This window comes from Ipomoea nil, unplaced genomic scaffold (genome assembly GCF_001879475.1).
Source record: "Ipomoea nil cultivar Tokyo-kokei standard unplaced genomic scaffold, Asagao_1.1 scaffold2845, whole genome shotgun sequence".
NCBI lineage: Eukaryota > Viridiplantae > Streptophyta > Magnoliopsida > Solanales > Convolvulaceae > Ipomoea > Ipomoea nil.
This window is the reverse complement of record NW_017619273.1, coordinates 6788340-6810017: the sequence shown is the minus strand read 5'-3', so window position 1 is coordinate 6810017 and position 21678 is coordinate 6788340. Positions and strand designations below refer to the sequence as shown.

The window sequence follows — 21678 nt, the reverse complement described above, 5'->3', positions numbered from 1 at the left end:
CCTAATTAAAAATTTTAAACTTTTTTGGCCCCGACTCAACCCTACCCGCCACCCAGCTACCCTATATATATTGTTAATATATAATCCAACGTTCATTATTACACCTATTTCGATATCACTCTCTCGGTAACTTGCTCTCATTCTCAGTCCCATATTTACGAATAAAAATTTACGATCATGGCTCTTCGTTCTCTCCATGGTTTCATATTCAAGCCAACTGACAAGGAGTTGTTGCAATATTTGGAGGCTTTCGTCCTCGGAAAACCTCTCAAGCACACCTCCGATTTCTTCTCAATGGAACATCTTTACGGAGGGAAAGAGCCGTCTGAGATTTTCGGCTCCGACGGCCCTATGACTCGCTATTACTTCACTGAGCTGAAGAGAAAATGCGAACATGGCTCAAGATTCTTGCGCACCGTCGGAGACCGCGGGACGTGGAAGGGCCAGGACGCAGGAACGCCTATCAGAGTCGGCAAGGAAACCAAAACAGTTATGGGATTCAAGAAAAGCTTGCGGTACGAATCCAAAAAATCAAAAAGCAAGGGCGGCGCCGATGAACGTCGTGGGGAGGTTTGGCTCATGAAGGAGTATTCGCTGTCCGATGATTATCTCCGAGAAAAAAACGTTGTCCCCAAGGATGTCGTACTCTGCCGGATAAAGAGAGTCCTTAGAAACACATCAAGAAGTCGTGAATTGTCTACTCAGAATTTTAATGAAAATGATACTCCGTTGGAGATTTACAATTGGCCGGAAAATGATAACGTCATGGTATCTCTGCCACCTTCGGAAACTTCAAATTTGGCCAGAGAGGTTTCCAGTGGAGTTGATGCATATAGAGAAGTGAGCGCAATGGGTAGTGGAGTTGATGATCCATTACTTGATGAATTGGATGAATTGTTGAGAAAAACACCACCCCATGGTATTTTTGACGATTACAATGTTTGGTCTGATATCCTGGCCCCAAAAGATAATGAAAGGATAGATCACCCAGGGCCCGTGCCTATTTTAAGGCCATATAATTAATTAAGATTACACAAAATCGTATAGTAGCATAGTGTGTAAATGTAAGGATCGATCATTCCACAAAGGGTGTTGTATTTGAGTCCCTATAACAGCTTTAGCAAATTTGTTGAGGATTTCATATGCAACTTACTGCAACCTGCGGGCTCGATGATTGGTTTATATTTTAATGGATGGATTTGTCTTTTCCATTTCTTTTGTGTTGCTTTCTAATGCTGAATCTTTCTTTAGTTCATTCTTTATAAGGTTTGCATGCATTATTACAGTCTCCTGCAATGGCATTATCGTTATAAGGTTTGGTTGTTCTTACTGTCATAGGGAAGGGATTGGTGAAGCATATGACACAGACATTTGTTTTGCTAGCTAGTGCCCTTCAAATCTATGGAGGATAATGATGATCCAACTTCTGAAGCATTTGGAGGTCTATATTTTGGTTATGAGTCTGCAGTTGTATTTATATATGTTGATGATATAATGCATATATAGGGAGAGAGAATTGAAGTAGCTAATATTTGTCCTGCAAATTAAAGATAGAAATCAAATGTTAATTAGATTGTAGGAGTTCACATACACTTGACTATTTCTCAAACTTCATGTCAGATATATAGATAATATATATAGCACTTGAATTGCTCTATTTTTCTTGGACAAACAATACAAGCTGCTTTTGAATCCTTCTTCATATTATTAATATACCTCTATAGTTTTATCTCTTCTAAAAGTCTTGCATGCATATAAAAGTATCATTTCCTTTAAAAAATATATATATAAAAAAAAATAAATCTGCAACTTTGGAAGACAAGGAATTGAAGCATATACTTAACAGAGTTTATACATTGTTAGTAGCTTAAAATAAGCGAATTGCTTCTAAATAAGCACTGCCAAATAGAGCATGCATATGCATAAAGCCATAAAGGAGTGTTTAAAAATAAGCTATTATTTTAAACTTCTAAGTTTTACCAAACAGAGCTATAAATTATTTATTTGTAGTTAAAATAAACTATATAAGCACAAAAAAAAAAAAAAAAAAAAGAAGCTCTACCAAACAGAGATGATAATTATTTATTTTTTTTTTTTTAAAAAACATAAAAACTAATCTAATAGTACTCCATATTATTTATGAATTATAAAAAAAATAAAACTAAAACATATATATACACATGTAATTTGGTTAATCGATACTTTCAAACCGAATTAACCATTAACCGAAATTCTTAAAAATCTTTTAACTATTAATCGAAGAAATATTTCGGTTTAAAAAAAGGAAATTTAATTTTATCGGTTCGATCAGTTAATCGTATTTTTACCGAATTATGCACACTCCTATTTGTTTTTATGAACTGTGTGGTATATGGCTATGATTGGCAAGCCTAGCTGAAAGCTGAAAAGTAGTTGAAGGCTAAAAAGTTATAAACAAGTTGAAAACTGAAGAGCGGTTAAACTAATTGATCATTATGCTTAAAAGTGTTTGGTAAAATTAACTTTTTGATAAACTGATAAATGTACAAATACTAAAAATGACATCTTCATAAAATTTAAATAGTTTTAAATTTAAATAGGTTTGATTACATATTAAAATTTATCATTTTGAAATAAAACTATTAGCATAATCATGATCTAGCATCCTATAATGAAGTAGCAATATTTTTGCGAATCTCCTTCATCTCAATAGAGGTCTCACATAAATTTTCCTTGGAGTTGGAACTCTAAAGAGTTGCTGGGCGGTGAAGAGTTGCCGAAGAGAATGAATAAAAATATAAAAGAAGAGAAAAAAAAAAACAAAAACAATTTTAATTGAGAGGGTAAAGGATGTTATTTATTTAAAATAATAAAGATAAAAACGAAAAGAAAAAAGTTAGGAAGCTATTATCTTATTTTTAAACGGTAGGTAGCATTTCAAAATAAATTCTTATTTTAAGCTACTAGCTTATTTTGAAAACAGTTAATTACCAAAATGATTATTGATTATAGAGAAATTATCAATTTGATCCTTGACTATTTTTTTTTGACCAATTAAGTCTCTCAACTTTAAATTTTTAACCAATTTGATCATCCGTCTGTTTTGCCGTTAGGGATCCGTTAACTTGGGACCAAATTGGTAAATTCGCTATAGTCAAAGGACCATCTCAATAATTAACTTAAGGGGTGGACAATTCAATTCAGTTTTCCCGAACTGAACTGTACCAAACCGAACCGAATAACCGAACGATAATGGATTCTTGTATACCGAACGTTTCGGTAAAAAAACCGAACCAAACCAAATTATTCGATAAAAAATCAAACCAAAACGAATACCGTTTGATTTTTAATAATAATGATAATAATATTCAATATATTCGATATATTAAACAAATCAAACAATATTCGATTATTCGATATATTATTGAACTAGTTCGATACGGATCAGTTCGGAAAAATCGAATCGAATTGCTCACTCCTAAAGTAAATTACTGAAATGGTCCTTTGACTAAGTGAAATTATCAATTTGGTCCCAAGTTAACGAATCCTAACGGCAAAACAAACGGAGGACCAAATTGATTAAAAATTTTAAAGTTGAGTGACTTAATTGGTCAAAAAAATAGTCAATAACCAAATTGATAATTTCGCTATAGTCAATGGACCATTTCAGTAATTAACTCTTTTGAAAAGATTACCGATAGCTTATAACGTATTAGTAGCTTAAAATAAACAATAAATTCCAAAATAAGTTCTGCTAAAAGAACCATGATATAATGTGTCATCATATTCAAATAAATTTAAAAATAAATAAAATTAATAAGTTAAAATAAAATATCATATTAAAATGATATATATGTAATTTTTTCTAACTATTTCTCATCTTATCATTAATATTTTTATTCATAATTAAAAATTTTAAACTTTTTTAGCCCGACTCAACCCTACCCGCCACCCAGCTACCCTATATATATATTGTTAATATATAATCAAACGTTCATTATTACACCTATATCGATATCACTCTCGATCTCGGTCACTTGCTCTCATTCTCTGTCCCATATTTACGAATAAAAATTTACGATCATGGCTCTTCGTTCTCTCCATGGTTTCATATTCAAGCCAACTGACAAGGAGTTGTTGCAATATTTGGAGGCTTTCGTCCTCGGAAAACCTCTGAAGCACACCTTCGATTTCTTCGCACAGGAAGATCTTTACGGAGGGAAAGAGCCGTCTGAAATTTTCGGCTCCGGCGGCCTTATGACCCGCTATTACTTCACTGAGCTGAAGAGAAAAAGCGAACGTGGCTCAAGATTTTTGCGCGGCGTCGGAGATCGCGGGACGTGGAAGGGCCAGGACGCAGGACAGCCTATCAGAGTCGGCAAGGAAACCAAAACAGTTATGGGATTCAAGAAAAGCTTGCGGTACGAAGCCAAAAAATCAAAAAGCAAGGGCGGCGCCGATGAACGTCGTGGGGAGGTTTGGCTCATGAAGGAATATTCGCTGTCGGATGATTATCTCCGGGATAAAAACGTTGTCCTCAAGGATGTCGTACTGTGCCGGATAAAGAGAGTCTTTAGAAACACATCAAGAAGCCGTGAATCATCTACTCAGAATTTTAATGAAAATGATACTCCTTTGGAGATTTACAATTGGCCGGAAAATGATAACGTCATGGTATCTCTGCCACCTTCGGAAACTTCAACTTTGCCCGGAGAGGTTTCCAGTGGAGTTGATGATGTATATGGCGGAATGAGCGCAATGGGCAGTGGAGTTAATGATGCATATGGAGGAATGAACGCAATGGGCAATGATCCATTACTAGATGATGAATTAGATGAATTGTTGAGGAAAACACCACCACATGATATTTTTGGAGATTACAATTTTTTGTCTAATATCCCGGCCCCAAAAGATAATGAAAGGATAGATCACCCAGGGCCAGTGCCTATTTTAAGACCATTTAATTAATTAAGATTACACAAGATCATATTGTAGGCTTGTAGCATAGTGTGTAATGTAAGGATCGATCATTCCACAAAGGATGTTGTATTTGAGTCCCTATAACAGCTTTAGCAAATTTGTTGAGGATTTCATATGCAACTTACTGCAACCTGCCGGCTCTATGATTGGTTTATATTTTAATGGATGGATTTGTCTATTCCATTTCTTTTGTGTTGCTTTCTAATGCTGAAACCTTCTTTAGTTCATTCTTTATAAGGTTTGCATGCATTATTACAGTCCCTGCAATGACATTATCGTTAGGTTTGGTTGTTCTTACTGTCGTAGGGAAGGGATTGGTGAAGCAAATGATACAGATCAGACATTTGTTTTGGTATTTGGAGGTCTATATATATTTTGTGTACGTTTTGTAGGTAGTCAATTAAGTTTCTTCAGTTAGCTATATTTTGGTTATGAGTCTGCAGTTGTATTTATGCTGATGATATAATGCATAGAGATGAGAAGTAGCTAATATTATATTTGTCCTAAGCTTCAAAGATAGAAATCAAATGTTAAGTTGTAGTACGGTTCCTGTCAATTTAATTTAATTTGTTTCTTTCAATTAAGTTTTAGAGTTAGGAGTTCACACTTCACTATTTCTTAATCTTCATGTCAGATAGATAATATATATATAGCACTTGCTCTATTTCTCAACCTAAAATTAATGATTTGATGAACCAAGAGTAATAAATTGATGAATTTGCAGTAGAAACTTTTTATTTAATAATTGACTACAGTTTATAATAGCAGAGTTTTTTTTTTTTTTTTTTTAAGATAGTTTTTCAAAATACCAAGTCAAAATGTTGCTTTAAGTAGCCAGCATCTTGGATAGAAAGTTTTATTGGAAATGGGCATTCACCATATATTTTTTAGTGACTTGATTTGGTAAAATGGCTAAAATGATCATATTTGCTAACTTTTTATTAGAACACTTTTACCAAAATATTTAAATAATTTTCTTTCTAATATTTTTGAACCTAGCATCATTAGTATTTATATAACATACTAGTTTTTTCACGCGCATTGCGCGAATGACATAATTCATACTCAATGATTATTTTTAAATAAGTACTTAATTATTTCTTAATTTATTATTATTCTAAAAAATGTAATTATAATTATTACATAATTATATTTAAAATAAGCATGTCAAAATTTCATTTAATTGATAATTATAAAATTTAAATTCAAATAATATGTTAGTAAAATTATATATTAAATTTTAAAAATTACATTGCATAAATTAAAAAATTTAAAAAAAATTAAAAAACAAAAAATATCAATAAAAAAAATAGTTGATTGTTGCATTTGCAACCAACATTAAAAAGACATACACATGCATAAACATTCAGAGTGATCGCAAGCTGACAATCACTCTGAAGCGCCCAACGTGCACATTATCGAAACAGACCCGTTGGACGCATTATTTCTCCCTCCTTCTCCCCTCCCCCGCCCCCCACCAAAAAAAAAAAAAAAAAAAAAAGCCTTCATTTGTAAGAGAAAAAACCCTCAGCTCCAACGAAAAAAAAAAAAAAAAACTCATTCCTAATTTTTGTTGTCAGCAAACCCCTCCCTCAGATCACTTATATTGTTTTGACTTTTCTTCAAAATTAATTTGTAATGCAAAATTGATTTTTTTTTACTACCAATCTTCTTCAATTTATTTATATATTTTTGTTTCAATCTCTAATCATTTTGAATATATCCACGGGTACTCTGTATATAGTTTTGTATGGTAGAAGTGCAATTATCTCTTAATAAAAAATTAGGTTTGTGGAAGAAGTGCCATTATCTCTTTATAAACAAATATTTTTCAAGATCTAAGAAGTAAATTTTGAAAAAAAAAAAAAAAGTAAAAGAGGAGTAGAGATTGAGTCTGTAGAAAATGGGAGAGGAGAGAGGAGAGAAAATTGAAATATTATTAATTAATTGAGATTGTGGTTTGGAGAAGTAGAGATAAGAGAAGTGGAATTAGTAAGGTCAAGTGACTCGAACAAAGCTCACGTATAGTTGTATACAGTGGATCATTGTCCACACAACGCAACATTGTGTGATCTCGATCATCAAATGAAATTATAGTACAATTAAAATGATGCTTTAGTGTTGTTATAACGAAATTAGTGTGTATGAAAAATGAAATTAAAAAACAAAGCTCATTCAATAATGTATATTGTCAACTGAAACTGTAGTATAATTAAAACGTAACGGCACTTTAGTGTAATAGAGTCAGTAGTATTCAAAAAAAAAAAAAAAGATACTTTAGTATTGCTATAATGAAACTAGTATGTGTAGAAAATGAAATTAAAACTCATTGTAATACACTAACATATATGATCAAAGAAACTTGTAATGTAATTAAAACAATGCTTCAACATTAGTATAATTAAAGAAGGGTAAATGGTGTCATTTTTGTAAATTAATAAGGATAAAAAAGAAGAAAATGTTAAAAGCCTATAAGCTATCCTAGAAGCTAAAAACGGTAGAACTGTTAAGCTAAGCTAGCTTATTATGCTTAAAAGTGTTTGGTAAAATTAGATTTTTGATAAGATTCTAAATGTAAAAAAAAAGACAAAAAATGACATCTTCATAAAATTTAAATAGTTTTAAATTGAAGCAAAGCCTAAGCTGGTAGTTGGATTGCACGTTAATGGCTATATGCTCACACGCCCCCTCACGTGTACGGTGGGTTCCAAGTAACGGTCTGGCTCTGATACCAAATTGAAGCATGTGCTCCATCTCAACTAAAAGCCTAAGCTGGTAGTTGGATTGCACGTTAATGGCTATATGCTCACAGTTTGTTTACCTATTAAAATTTAAAATTTTAAAATGAAACTATTAATTTATTTTTGAAACATTACCAAACAGAGCTTATAGCTTGTTAGTAGCTTAAAATAAACTAATTACTTCTAAATAATCACTGCCAAACAGAGCATGCATATGCATGAAGGAGTGTTTAAAAATAAGTTATTATTTTAAACTTTCAAGTTTTACCAAACAGAGCTATAGCCGCTTATTTAATTTGTAGTTAAAATAAACTATATAAGCACTAAAAAAAAAAAAAAAAAAACTCTACCAAACAGAGATGATAATTTAAAAAAAAAAAAACATAAAAACTAATCTAAATAGTACTCCATATTATTTATGAATTTTATAAAAAAAAAATAAAACATATATATACACATGTAATTTGGTTAATCGATACTTTCAAACCGAATTAACCATTAACCGAAATTCTTAAAAATCTTTAACCATTAATCGAAGAAATATTTCGGTTGAAAAAGGTAATTGAATTTTGTCGGTTCGATCGGTTAATCGAATTTTCATCGAATTATGCACACTCCTATTTGTTTTTATGAACTGTCTGGTATATGGCTATGTTTGGCAAGCCTAGCTGAAAGTTGAAAAGTAGTTGAAGGCTAAAAAGTTATAAGCAATTTTTATACTGAAGAGCTGTTAAACTAATTGATCATTATGCTTAAAAGTGTTTGGTAAAATTAGCTTTTTGATAAGTTGATAAATGTTAAAATACTAAAAATGACATCTTCATAAAATTTAAATAGTTTTAAATTTAAATAGGTTTGATTACATATTAAAATTTATCATTTCGAAATAAAACTATTAGCATAATCATGATCTAGCATCCTATAATATTGAAGTAGCAATATTTTTGCGAATCTTCTTCATCTCAATAGAGGTCTCACATAAATTTTCCTTGGAATTGAAACTTTAAAGAGTTGTTGGGCGGTGAAGAGTTGCCGAAGAGAATGAATAAAAATATAAGAGAAGAGAAAAAAAAAACCAAAAACAATTTTAATTGAGAGGGTAAATGACGTTATTTATTTAAAATAATAAACATAAAAACTTAAAAAAAAAAAAAGTTAGGAAGCTATTATCTTATTTTTAAACGGTATGTAGCATTTCAAAATAAATTTTTATTTTAAGCTACTAGCTTATTTTAAAAACAGCTAATTACCGAAATGATCCACTGATTATAGCGAAATTATCAATTTGGTCCTTGACTATTTTTTTTTACGAATTAAGTCCCTCAACTTTAAATTTTAAACCAATTTGGTCATCCGTTTGTTTTGCCGTTAAGGATCCGTTATCTTGAGACCAAATTGGTAATTTCGCTATAGTCAAGGGACCATTTCAATAATTAACTTTAGGGGTGGGCAATTCAATTCAGTTTTCCCGAAATGAACCGTACCAAACCGAACCGAACTAGTTCTGTTCGGTACCGAACAACCGAACGATAATAGATTCTTGTATACCGAACGGTTCGATAAAAAAACCGAACCGAACCAAATTATTCGGTAAAAAATCAAACCAAAACGAATACCGTTTGATTTTAATAATAATAATAATAATCAGGTATATTAATAATAATAATAATAATAATAATAATAATAATAATAATAATAATAATTTCATTTTTGATCCTACTGTTATAGGGTCGTTTCCAATTTCAGTCCATTTTAATTTTTTTTGCCACTTTATAACCACTGTTATTGAATGTGTTCCACTTTTAGTCCACCGTTAATATTTCTGTCAAGATGCCGTATAATCAAAGGGTATTTTGGTCTTTTTATGTTTGTCTCTTCTCTTTTAATCCAGGCGCTTCGTCGTCCTCCTCCGATATTCGAAGATGGCTCTTCGAACAACGGGAATGGGAAGCCAAAGCTACATCGTTTCGTTCGTTCTAACATGGGCCGGCAAGGTCTCTTAGGTTTTAGGTTTAATGTTCTCATTTCTTTAGTCAAACATGGTCTTGGATGAGAAGAAAGGTCAAAATACCCCTAGATTACACGGCCTCTTGATGGAAATACTAACGGTGGGACTAAAAGTGGAACACATTCAATAATAGTAGTTATAAAGTGGCAAAAAGATTAAGGTGGACTAAAATTGGAAATGCCCCTATAACAGTAGGACCAAAAATGGAATTCACTCTTATTATTTTATTAAAAAAACCAAACAATATTCGATTATTCGATATATTATCGAACTAGTTCGATACGGATCAGTTCAGAAAAATGGAATCGAATTGCTCACTCCTAAAGTAAATTACTGAAATGGTCCTTTGATTAAGCGAAATTATCAATTTGGTCCCAAGTTAACGGATCCCTAACGGCATAACAAACGGAGGACCAAATTGGTTAAAAATTTTAAAGTTGGATGACTTAATTGGTCAAAAAAAAGTCAAAAACCAAATTGGTAATTTCGCTATAGTCAATGAATCATTTCAATAATTAACTCTTTTAAAAAAATTACCAATAGCTTATAACGTATTAGTAGCTTAAAATAAACAAGAGTTAATACCCAAAATGGTCTCTCGACTATGCCATAATTATCAATTTGGTCCTCAACTACCATTCTTACCCAATTAAGTCCTCAACTATGTAACTTTTACTCAATTAAGTCCTCAACTATACAATTCTTACCCAATTTAGTTCTCAACTATACAATTCTTACCCAATTTAGTCCTCTGTATTAATTTGACTGTTTGTTGACTGTCAAAAGTCGGGATAAAATTATAATTTTACAAGATTTCTCCTTCCTCTCCATTTAGCAGCGCCAAACCATGCAGCAATACACTCCGATCAGATTTCGATCGTCAAAAAATCGTTGGAAATCAAATTCATGGGCTATCCAATGCATAACCACTACTTCGATACTGACAGGTTTAGAACCCAACCGGAGCTTATTGCTACATGGTTTGGCGCTGCTAAATGAGGAGGAAGGAGAAAAATTGTAAAATTACAACTTTATTTCCATTTTTGACAGTCAACAAACAGTCAAATTGACAAAGGACTAAATTGGGTAAAAATTGTATAGTTGAGGACTTAATTGGGTAAGAATGATAGTCGAGGACCAAATTGGTAATTACGACATAGTCGAGGAACTATTTTGGGTATTAACTCAATAAACAATAAATTTTAAAATAAACTCTGCTAAACAGAACCATAATATAATGTGTCATTATATTCAAATAAATTTAAAAATAAATAAAATTAATAAGTTAAAATAAAGAGTTAATACCATCTGAGGTCTTCCGAGTATAGTAGTTTTGCCATGTTTAGTCCTAAACTTTCAAGTTGACCATATGTGGTACTTCGACTTTCAGACTTAACCATTCGTGGTCCAAATTAACCACTCATGGTCCTTCAACTATTAAATTTTAACCAACCATGGTCCTTTCATGAGGACCACTACTGGTTAAATTTCGAAACTTGAAGGGTCATGGGTGGTTAACTTAGACCACGAATGGTTAAATTTAAAAGTCGAAGGACCACAAATGGTCAATTTGAAAGTTTAGTACTAAACGTGGCAAAACCACTATACTCGGAGGACCTCATATGGTATTAACTCCTAAAATAAAATATTATATTAATAAGGATATATATGTAATTTTATCTAACTATTCCCTATCTTATCATTAATATTTTTATTCCTAATTAAAAATTTTAAACTTTTTAATTTGGCCCTGACTCAACCCTACCCGCCAACCAGCTACCCTATATATATTGTTAGTATATAATCAAACGTTCATTATTACACCTATATCAATATCACTCCCGATCTCGCTCACTTGCTCTCATTCTCAGTCCCGTATTTACGAACAAAAATTTACGTACATGGCTCTTCGTTCTCTCCATGGTTTCATATTCAAGCCAACTGACAAGGAGTTGTTGCAATATTTGGAGGCTTTCGTCCTCGGAAAACCTCTCAAGCACACCTTCGATTTCTTCGCAGTCGAACATCTTTACGGAGGGAAAGAGCCGTCTGAGATTTTCGGCTCCGACGGCCCTATGACTCGCTATTACTTCACTGAGCTGAAGAGAAAATGCGAACATGGCTCAAGATTCTTGCGCACCGTCGGAGACCGCGGGACGTGGAAGGGCCAGGACCGAGGAAAGCCTATCAAAGTCGGCGACGAAAAGAAAACAGTTATGGGATTCAAGAAAAGCTTGCGGTACGAAGCCAAAAAATCAAAAAGCAAGGGCGGCGCCGATGAACGTCGTGGGGAGGTTTGGCTCATGAAGGAATATTCGCTGTCCGATGATTATCTCCGAGATAAAAACGTTGTCCCGAAGGATGTCGTACTCTGCCGGATAAAGAGAGTCCTTAGAAACACATCAAGAAGTCGTGAATTGTCTACTCAGAATTTTAATGAAAATAATACTCCGTTGGAGATTTATAATTGGCCGGAAAATGATAACGTCATGGTATCTCTGCCACCTTCGGAAACTTCAAATTTGGCCAGAGAGGATTTCAATGGAGTTGATGCATATGGAGGAGTAAGCGCCATGGGCAGTGGAGTTGATGATGCAAACGGAGGAATGAGCGCTATGGGCAATGATCTATTACTTGATGAATTGGATGAATTGTTGAGGAAAACACCACCACATGATATTGTTGACGATGACAACTTTTGGTGTGATATCCTGGCTCCAGAGAATAATGAAAGGATAGATCACCCAGGACCTGTGCCTATAGGCCCATTTAATTAATTAAGATTACACAAAATCAAAGCACAGGGTGTAAATCTAAGGGTCATTCCCACAAAGGGTGTTGTGTTTGAGTCGTCCTTATAACAATTTTAACAAGTTTGTTGAAGATTTCATATACATCTTTTATATTTTAATGGATGATGGATTTGAGTATTCCCATTTCTTTTGTCTTAATTGCTTTCTAATGCTGAAACTTTGTTTAGTTCATTCCTTTAACCTACCTTTTAATATGTAAAGATATCCATGTTTCTGTTAGAGGCCGGATGAATGAAGTGTTCGCAAGCAATTGATTTCTCTATTGTATTTATATATGTTGATGATATAATGCATATATAGGGAGAGAGAAAATTGAAGTAGCTAATATTTGTCCTTCAAATTAAAGATAGAAATCAAATGTTAGGTTGTAGAAATCAAATTAAAGCCGGATGAATGAAGTGTTCGCAAATTTGTTTGTTTCAAGTTTTAGAGTTAGGAGTTCACATATACTTGACTGCTTCTCAACCTTCATGTCAGATAGATAAATATATAGCACTTGAATTGCTCTATATTTGTTGGACAAACAATAGAAGCTGCTTTTGAATAATCCTTCTTCATACTATTATCAGTGTACCTCTATAGTTTTATCTGCTCTATACAGATCGAGTAATTTATATGTTTTCGCTCTCCATGGCAATAACACAATTAATGTAGATGACCATTTGGTTAAGTAGAGGCCAAAAGTAATGCTGCATTCTTCTTGCTGCCCATTCTTGCTCAGTAATTTGGGAAAAATTTTAAATTCAATAAGATTTATTTTTAATTAAATAGTTATCATTATGTTTGATATTATTACTTTCAAACAACGACTCAGTCAATATTTGACTCTCTTTTTTCCTCTATAAAAGGGGACCTTTGTTCTCCAATCACATAGTGTCAATCATGCACTACGTACATATCTCTTAATTGTGAAGAGAGATTCACTCTCTTATTTATTGAGAGGGGTTTTTTTTTTTTTTTTTTTTTTTTTTTTTAATTATGTTCTTTCAATATGTTCATAAAAATAAAATCTAATGAATATAAACATTAAACTATAGACATAACGTTTATATATTTATATTGTTCTTTATAATGTTCGTTCTATATGTTCATAAAACAAAGGTTAATGTACATAAACATTATATTACAAACGCATAATGTTTAATAACATTTATCTTGTACTATGTTCATAATATATATTCTATATATATCTATATACCTAAACCTTAATATATATAATGTCCATAAATACTAAATACTAAACTAAATGCACCTTATATGTATTTCACATTCACTCTATAGTGTGGGTTCATAATGCTCCTTTTATATATTTAAAAAAATAAAGCTTAATGTATATAAACATTATACTACATATGAGCCATGCATGTTTAATAACTTTCAATTTATTATGTATTATGTTCATAATATTTATTCTATATGGACACCATGACCAGGCACCATGCATGGCAAACATCTTCCTCATGATGAAGACAGAGGCTATGGGCAAACTCCATGACCTCATTTTGTTTGGTAAAACGTGAGTGAAAAGAAGGCATCCCCTTTTAAGAATCTGTCTTCATCGGTTGTGTTGCTTTAACAAAAAATAGATTTAAAAAAAAAAAAAAAACATATCAAGCCTAACTATTAATATTAGGGATGACCAAGGTTCGCTATAGAAATCAAATCGGAACGTAATGTTAGAATTATTATTATTCTTTTGTGGTTCATTATGATTATTCTATGGCTCATAATTAAATATCTATTTAAGTTTAATAATGATAGAATCCTATTTATTGGTCACTTAAAAGGATAAGATTGCAGTTTTAACTGTGTCATACTGTGCCGGATAAAGAGAGTCTTAAAAACACATCAAGAAGCTGTGAATTATCTACTCAGAATTTTAATAAAAATGATACTCCGTTGGAGATTTACAATTGGCCGGAAATGATAACGTCATGGCATCTCTGCCACCCTTGAAAACTTCAAATTTAGCCGGAGAGGTTTCCAATGGAGTTGATGCATATGGAGGTGGAAGCGCTATAGGTAGTGGAGTTGATGATGCATATGGAGGAGTAAGGGCTATGGGCAATGATCTATTACTGGATGAATTAGATGAATTATTGAGAAAAACACTACCCCATGAGATAGTGAAAGAATAGATCACCCTGGGCCAGTGTCTATTTTAAGGCCATTTAATTAATTAAGATTATAACAAAAATCATATATATAGTAGCACAGTGTGTAAAAGTTAGGATCATTCCACAAAGGGTGTTGTCGATCTTTGAGTCCCTATAACAGTTTTAGCAAGTTTGTTGAGGATTTCATATACATTCCCCAGCAAGTCTCTTTTATATTTTATTGGATGGATTTGAGGATCATTTACATTTTGAGCAAATATCAATTTTAGTCCCACGAGTATTAGCAAAATGACGGTTTTGGTCCACATGTTTAATTCCTACCAATTTTCATCCATGACTATTGTTTTAGCACCAATTTTAATCCACGACTATTATTTTAGTACCAAAATTCATCACGTCGGTCACCCATCTATTTAAGACATCCCAAAATTTAAAAAATTTAAGGGGATTTTCCTCATTTTCAACTTAAGATTCCAATTTGAGCATAAATAAATAAATTTAAGCCCTAAAATCGATCTCAATTCACAGTTCTCCTTTTCATCCTATCTTAATTTGAGGAAGAAAACTGCGAATTGGTATAAATCTTAGGGCTTAAATTCTTTTATTCATGCTCAAATAGAGATCCTAATTTGAAAAGCAAGAAACTGCCCTTAATAATTTCATATTTCGACATGTCTGAAACGAAAGGGTGACCAGTGTGATGAATTTTGGCACTAAAACAATAGTTGTGGATGAAATTGGTACTAAAATTATAGTCGTGGATGAAAATTGGTAGGAATTAAACATGTGGACCAAAATTGTCATTTTGTTAATACTCGTGGGACCAAAATTGGTATTTGCTCTTTACATTTTAGTGCTTTTATCTTTCTTAATCTGTGCCTTTTTGCTCTGTTTGTTGATTTTCTTTTATTAATTGACTTGATTAATTGGGAGAAACATATATTGCCTGATTGTAGATGATTGTTAGTGAAGGCATTGTTTGCTTGATGATGCCAATAATTTTTTTACATTTTGTTGTGTGAAAAATGTATTATAGTGGCGATATATTGCCTTCTTCCTGCATTTTACAATATATGTTTTGCTATGTATCAAATTAATATGCACATACAGGCTAGGCTAAACAAAAATGTTTCTATTTTATGTTCCCTCATTTGAAATATTGGAGGTCGATCTTATCTTAACTTTTTACATGGTTAATCAAATGCAATCTATGGAGAAAAAAGTGTTGAGGTATTGAATGAGGAGTGTTCAAAATTTTGTAAAGGGTATCGGAAGTACACATAATGCTCAAGTGCACATAATGGGGAATGTTTAATAGGTTAATGTTCAATTGCATCTATTTCAGGTTTCGTGAGTTTCATGAGACTTTTAGTAAAAAATACACAAAAGTTACTATATAAATGCACACAGATAAATTATGTGCATGCTGGGCAAATCTGACATGTCTTTCCTCTACTTTTTGCTTGTAATCCTTGTATATAAATAATGTTGAGGCAACATGGTTGGACAGATTGATTACTAGAGGAGAGGATGCCTTGGACAACAAATTAAAAGATTGATTACTATATATGTCCAAAGTACTTCAAGCTTGTAATGCATAAACTTTACGCCATCCGTATTTGCAACTACCGCAAATACGGCTCTATTTGGCAGAGCTTATAGCTTAATTTAAGTTACTGATAAGATATAAGTTCTGTTTGGTAATGTTTTCAAAATAAGCTAGTAGCTTAAAATAAGAGGCTTATTTTGAAAAGGTAGCATTTCAAAAATAAGATGGGAGTTTCCTAACTTTTTTTCCATCTTTATCTTTATTATTTTAAATAAATGACATCTTTTATCTTTCCCAGTTAAAACTCTTTTGGTTTTTTCTCTTCTCTTATATTTTTGTTCATCCTCTTCCCCAACTCTTCACCGGTTAGCAACTCCTTAACTTAAAGTTCTAACTCCAATTGGTTGTTCAAAAATAAATGACATATTTTACTCTTAAATTAAAAATATTTTTCTTTTGTTTTAATTTACTATTTTTATCTCATATATATTATTAAAAAAAATTTTAAATTAAATATATCTCATATGTAGGAAAAGGCGTCTTGGACTCTTGGATAGTGTACCAAACAAGAAGATACTATAATGGTTTCAAAATATGAAGGATCGGAGAGATTATTATCTTTTCATAACTACAAAATATTGATTTTTAATATTAATGTGCTTTGTATTTGAACATTTTTAAAATTAAAAAAAATATATGTTACTAAAATTATATATTAAATTAAAAAATTAAATAACAAAAAATATAAATTAAAAAAAATAGTTGATTGTTGCATTTGCAACCAGCATTAAAAAGACATACATATAAACATTCAGTGTGGTCGCAAGCTGGCAATTACTTTGAAGCTTCCAACGTGCACAGTATCGAAACACCGCACCCCTCCCCCCCACCCAAATAAAACAAAAAAAAAAAAAAAAAAAAAAAAAGCATTCATTTGCAAGAGAAAAAACCCTCCAACTGTTAGCAAACCCCTCCCCTAGATCACTTATATTGTTTTGACTTTTCTTCGAAATTAATTTGTAATGCAAAATTGCTTTTTTTTTTTACTACCAATTTCTTCAATTTATTTATTAATTTTTGTTTCAATCTCTAATCATTTTGAATATTTCCACGGGTACTCTGATTTGATCTGTATATAGTTTTGTATAGTAGAAGTGCCATTATCTCTTTATAAACAAATACTTTTCAAGATCTAAAAAGTAAATTTTGAAAAGAAAAAAAGAAAGAAAGTAAAAGACGAGTAGAGATCAAGTTTGTAGAAAAGGGGGAGGAGAGGGGAGAGAAAATTGAAATTATTATTAATAGAGATTGTGGTTTGGAGAAGTAGAGAGAAGTGGAATTAGTAACCGTCAAGTGACTCGGACAAATTAAGCTCACCTAGTTGTATACAGTAGATCATTGTCCACACAACGCAACGTTGTATGGACTCTGTCATTAATGAAATTATAGTAGAATTAAAATGATATTTTAGTGTTGTTATAACGAAATTAGTGTGTATGAAAAATGAAACTAAAAAACAAAGTTCATTCAATAATGTATATTGTCAAATAAAGCTGTAGTATAATTAAAATGGTACTTTAGTGTAATAGAGTGAGTAGTATTCAACAAAAATGATACTTTATTGTTGCTATAATGAAACAGTGTGTAGAAAATGAAATTAAAAAGCACTATAATACAATAACATATATTGTCAAAGAAACTTGTAGTTTAATTAAAACAATGCTTCAACCTTACTATAATTAAAGAAGGATAAATGGTGTCATTTTTGTAAATTAATAAGGAAAAAAAAATGTTATAAGTCTATAAGCTAGAAGCTAAAAACTGTAGAGTTGTTAAGTTAGCTGATTATGCTTAAAAGTGTTTGGTAAATTAGCTTTTGATAAGCTGATAAATGTAAAAAGACTAAAAAGAAAATCTTCATAAAATTTAAATAGTTTTAAATTTAAGTTGGTTTGTTTATCTATTAAAATTTAAAATTTTGAAATGAAACTACTAGTTTATTTTTGAAACATTACCAAACAGAACTTATAGCTTGATAGCCACTTAAAATAAGCCAAAAGCTCTAGCTCTGCCAAACAGAGTGAATGAGTGTTTAAAAATAAACTATTATTTTAAACTTCGCAGGTTTTACCAAACAGAGTTATATCTTATTTAATTTGTACTTAAAATAAAAGCTCTAAAAATAGAGATGATAAATTTAAAAAAAAAAAAAAAAAAAAAAACAAATCTAATAGTACTCAGTATTATTTATGAATTATAAAAATATTGAAACATATATATATACCTATGTAATTTGGTTAATCGATACTTTCAAACTGAATTAACCATTAATCGAAATTCTTATAAAAAAAAAAGTTAATATCTTATTTATGAAACGGTAGCGTTTCAAAATAAAATATTACTAACAGCTTATAACGTATTAGTAGCTTAAAATAGACAATAAGCTCCAAAATAAACTCTGCTAAACAGATGTGTCATCATATTTAAATTAATTTAAAAAAAATAAAATTAATCGAGTTAATTAAACTAAAAATATTATATTAATCGAGATATATATGTAATTTTTTCTAACTATTCCCTATCTTATCATTAATATTTTTATCCCTCATTAAAAAATTTTAAACTTTTTTCACCCTGACTCAACCCTACCCGCCACCCGGCTACCCTATATATATTGTTATTATATAATTCGAACCTTCATTATTACACCTGATATCGATATCACTCTCTCGCTCACTTGCTCTCATTCTCACCCCCATATTTACGAATAAAGATTTACGTACATGGCTCTTCGTTCTCTCCATGGTTTCATATTCAAGCCAACTGACAAGGAGTTGTTGCAATATTTGGAGGCTTACGTCCTCGGAAAACCTCTCAAGCACACCTCCGATTTCTTCGCACTGGAACATCTCTACGGAGGGAAAGAGCCGTCTGAAATTTTCGGCTCCGACAGCCCTATGACTCGCTATTACTTCACTGAGCTGAAGAGAAAATGCGAACATGGCTCAAGATTCTTGCGCACCGTCGGAGACCGCGGGACGTGGAAGGGCCAGGACGCAGGACAGCCTATCAGAGTCGGCAAGGAAACGAAAACAGTTATGGGATTCAAGAAAAGCTTGAGGTACGAAGCCAAAAAATCAAAAAGCAAGGGCGGCGGCGCCGATGAACGTCGTGGAGAGGTTTGGCTCATGAAGGAGTATTCGCTGTCCGATGATTATCTCCGAGATAAAAAAGTTGTCCGCAAGGATGTCGTACTGTGCCGGATAAAGAGAGTCCTTAGAAACACATCAAGAAGTCGTGAATTGTCTACTCAGAATTTTAATGAAAATGATACTCCCTTGGAGATTTATAATTGGCCGAAAAATGATAACGTCATGGTATCTCTGCCACCTTCGGAAACTTCAAATTTGGCCAGAGAGGATTTCAATGGAGTTGATGCATATGGAGGAGTAAACGCTATGGGCAGTGGAGTTGATGATGCATACCCAGAAGTGAGCGCTATGGGCAATGATCTATTACTTGATGAATTAGATGAATTGTTGAGGAAAACACCACCACATGATATTGTTGACGATGACAACTTTTGGTCTGATATCCTGGCCCCAGATAATAATGAAAGGATGGATCACCCAGGACCTGTGCCTATAGGCCCATTTAATTAATTAAGATTACACAAAATCGTAGCACAGTGTCATTCCCACAAAGGGTGTTGTGTTTGAGTCCTTATAACAATTTTAGCAAGTTTGTTGAAGATTTCATATACATCTTTTATATTTTAATGGATGATGGATTTGAGTATTCCCATTTCTTTTGTCTTAATTGCTTTCTAATGCTGAAACTTTCTTTAGTTCATTCCTTTAACCTACCTTTTAATACGTAAAGATATCCATGTTTCTGTTAGAGGCCGGATGAATGAAGTGTTCGCAAGCAATTGATTTCTCTATTGTATTTATATATATATATATATATATATATATATATATATATATGTTGATGATATAATGCATATATAGGGAGAGAGAATTGAAGTAGCTAATATTTGTCCTTCAAATTAAAGATAGAAATCAAATGTTAGGTTGTAGAAATCAAATTAAAGCCGGATGAATGAAGTGTTGGCAAATTTGTTTGTTTCAAGTTTTAGAGTTAGGAGTTCACATATACTTGACTTCTTCTCAACCTTCCTGTCAGTTAAATATATAGCACTTGAATTGCTCTATATTTGTTTGACAAACAATAGAAGCTGCTTTTGAATAATCCTTCTTCATACTATTATCAGTGTACCTCTATAGTTTTATCTGCTTTATACAGATCGAGTAATTTATATGTTTTCGCTCTCCATGGCAATAACACAATTATTGTAGATGACCATTTGGTTAAGTAGAGGCCAAAAGTAATGCTGCATTCTTCTTGCTGCATTCTTCTTGCTGCCCATTCTTGCTCAGTAATTTGGGAAAAAATTTAAATTCAATAAGATTTATTTTTAATTAAATAGTTATCATTATGTTTGATATTATTACTTTCAAACAACGACTAAGTCAACGGTCAATGTTTGACTCTCTTTTTTCCTCTATAAAAGGGGACCTTTGTTCTCCAATCACATAGTGTCAATCATGCACTACGTACATATCTCTTAATTGTGAAGAGAGATTCACTCTCTTATTTATTGAGAGAGTTTTTTTTTTCTTTTATTATAATAATGTTCCTAGATGTTCATAAAAATAAAGTCTAATGAATATAAACATTGGACTATAGACACATAATATTTATATGTTCATATTGTTCCTTATAATTAATGTTCTTTCTATATGTTCATAAAAACAAAATTTAATGTTCATAAACATTATATTACAAACGCATAATGTTTAATAACATTTATCTTGTACTATGTTCATAATATATGTTCTATATATGTCTATATACCTAAATCTTAATATAATGTCCGTAAATACTAAACTAAATGCATCTTATATGTATTTCACATTCACTCTCTAGTGTGGGTTCATAATGCTCCTTTTATATGTTTAAAAAAAAAAAAAAAAAGCTTAATGTATATAAACATTATACTACATATGAACCATGCATGTTTAATATCTTTCAATTCATTATATATATATTATGTTCATAATATTTATTCTATATGGACACCATGACCAGGCACCATGGCAAACATCTTCCTCATGATGAAGACAGGGGCTATGGGCAAACTCCATGACCTCATTTTGTTTGGTAAAACGTGAGTGAAAAGAAGGCATCCCCTTTTAAGAATCTGTCTTCATCGTTGTGTTGCTTTAACAAAAAAAAAAAAAAAAAAAAAAAAAAAAAAAAAAAAAAGATTTTAAAAAAATAAAAATAAAAAATAAAAATCATATCAAGCCTAACTATTAATATTAGGGATGACCAAGGTTCACTATAGAAATCAAATAGGAACGTAATGTTAGAATAATAATAATAATAATAATAATAATAATAATAATAATAATTATTATTATTA

General features: G+C 31.6%; 4 protein-coding genes across 4 annotated transcripts; all 4 read left to right on the top strand.

Annotated features, from left to right (window-relative positions):
- The first annotated feature begins 177 nt into the window (after positions 1–177).
- Positions 178–1412, top strand: LOC109159901 (NAC domain-containing protein 78-like). The gene is made up of 2 exons (XM_019308009.1): positions 178–919; positions 1339–1412. Exons 1-2 carry the CDS (start codon positions 178–180, stop codon positions 1410–1412), a joined length of 816 nt encoding a protein of 271 aa, XP_019163554.1.
- Positions 1413–4062: 2650 nt separating this feature from the next.
- LOC109159899 (NAC domain-containing protein 78-like) lies at positions 4063–4947 on the top strand. Its single transcript, XM_019308008.1, has one exon. It carries the CDS (start codon positions 4063–4065, stop codon positions 4945–4947), a length of 885 nt encoding a protein of 294 aa, XP_019163553.1.
- Positions 4948–11609: 6662 nt separating this feature from the next.
- LOC109159898 (NAC domain-containing protein 78-like) lies at positions 11610–12485 on the top strand. The gene has a single exon (XM_019308007.1). The coding sequence runs from the start codon at positions 11610–11612 to the stop codon at positions 12483–12485; it is 876 nt and encodes a 291-aa protein (XP_019163552.1).
- A 6485-nt stretch (positions 12486–18970) lies between these two features.
- LOC109159897 lies at positions 18971–19849 on the top strand. Its single transcript, XM_019308006.1, has one exon. The coding sequence runs from the start codon at positions 18971–18973 to the stop codon at positions 19847–19849; it is 879 nt and encodes a 292-aa protein (XP_019163551.1).
- Positions 19850–21678: the final 1829 nt, after the last annotated feature.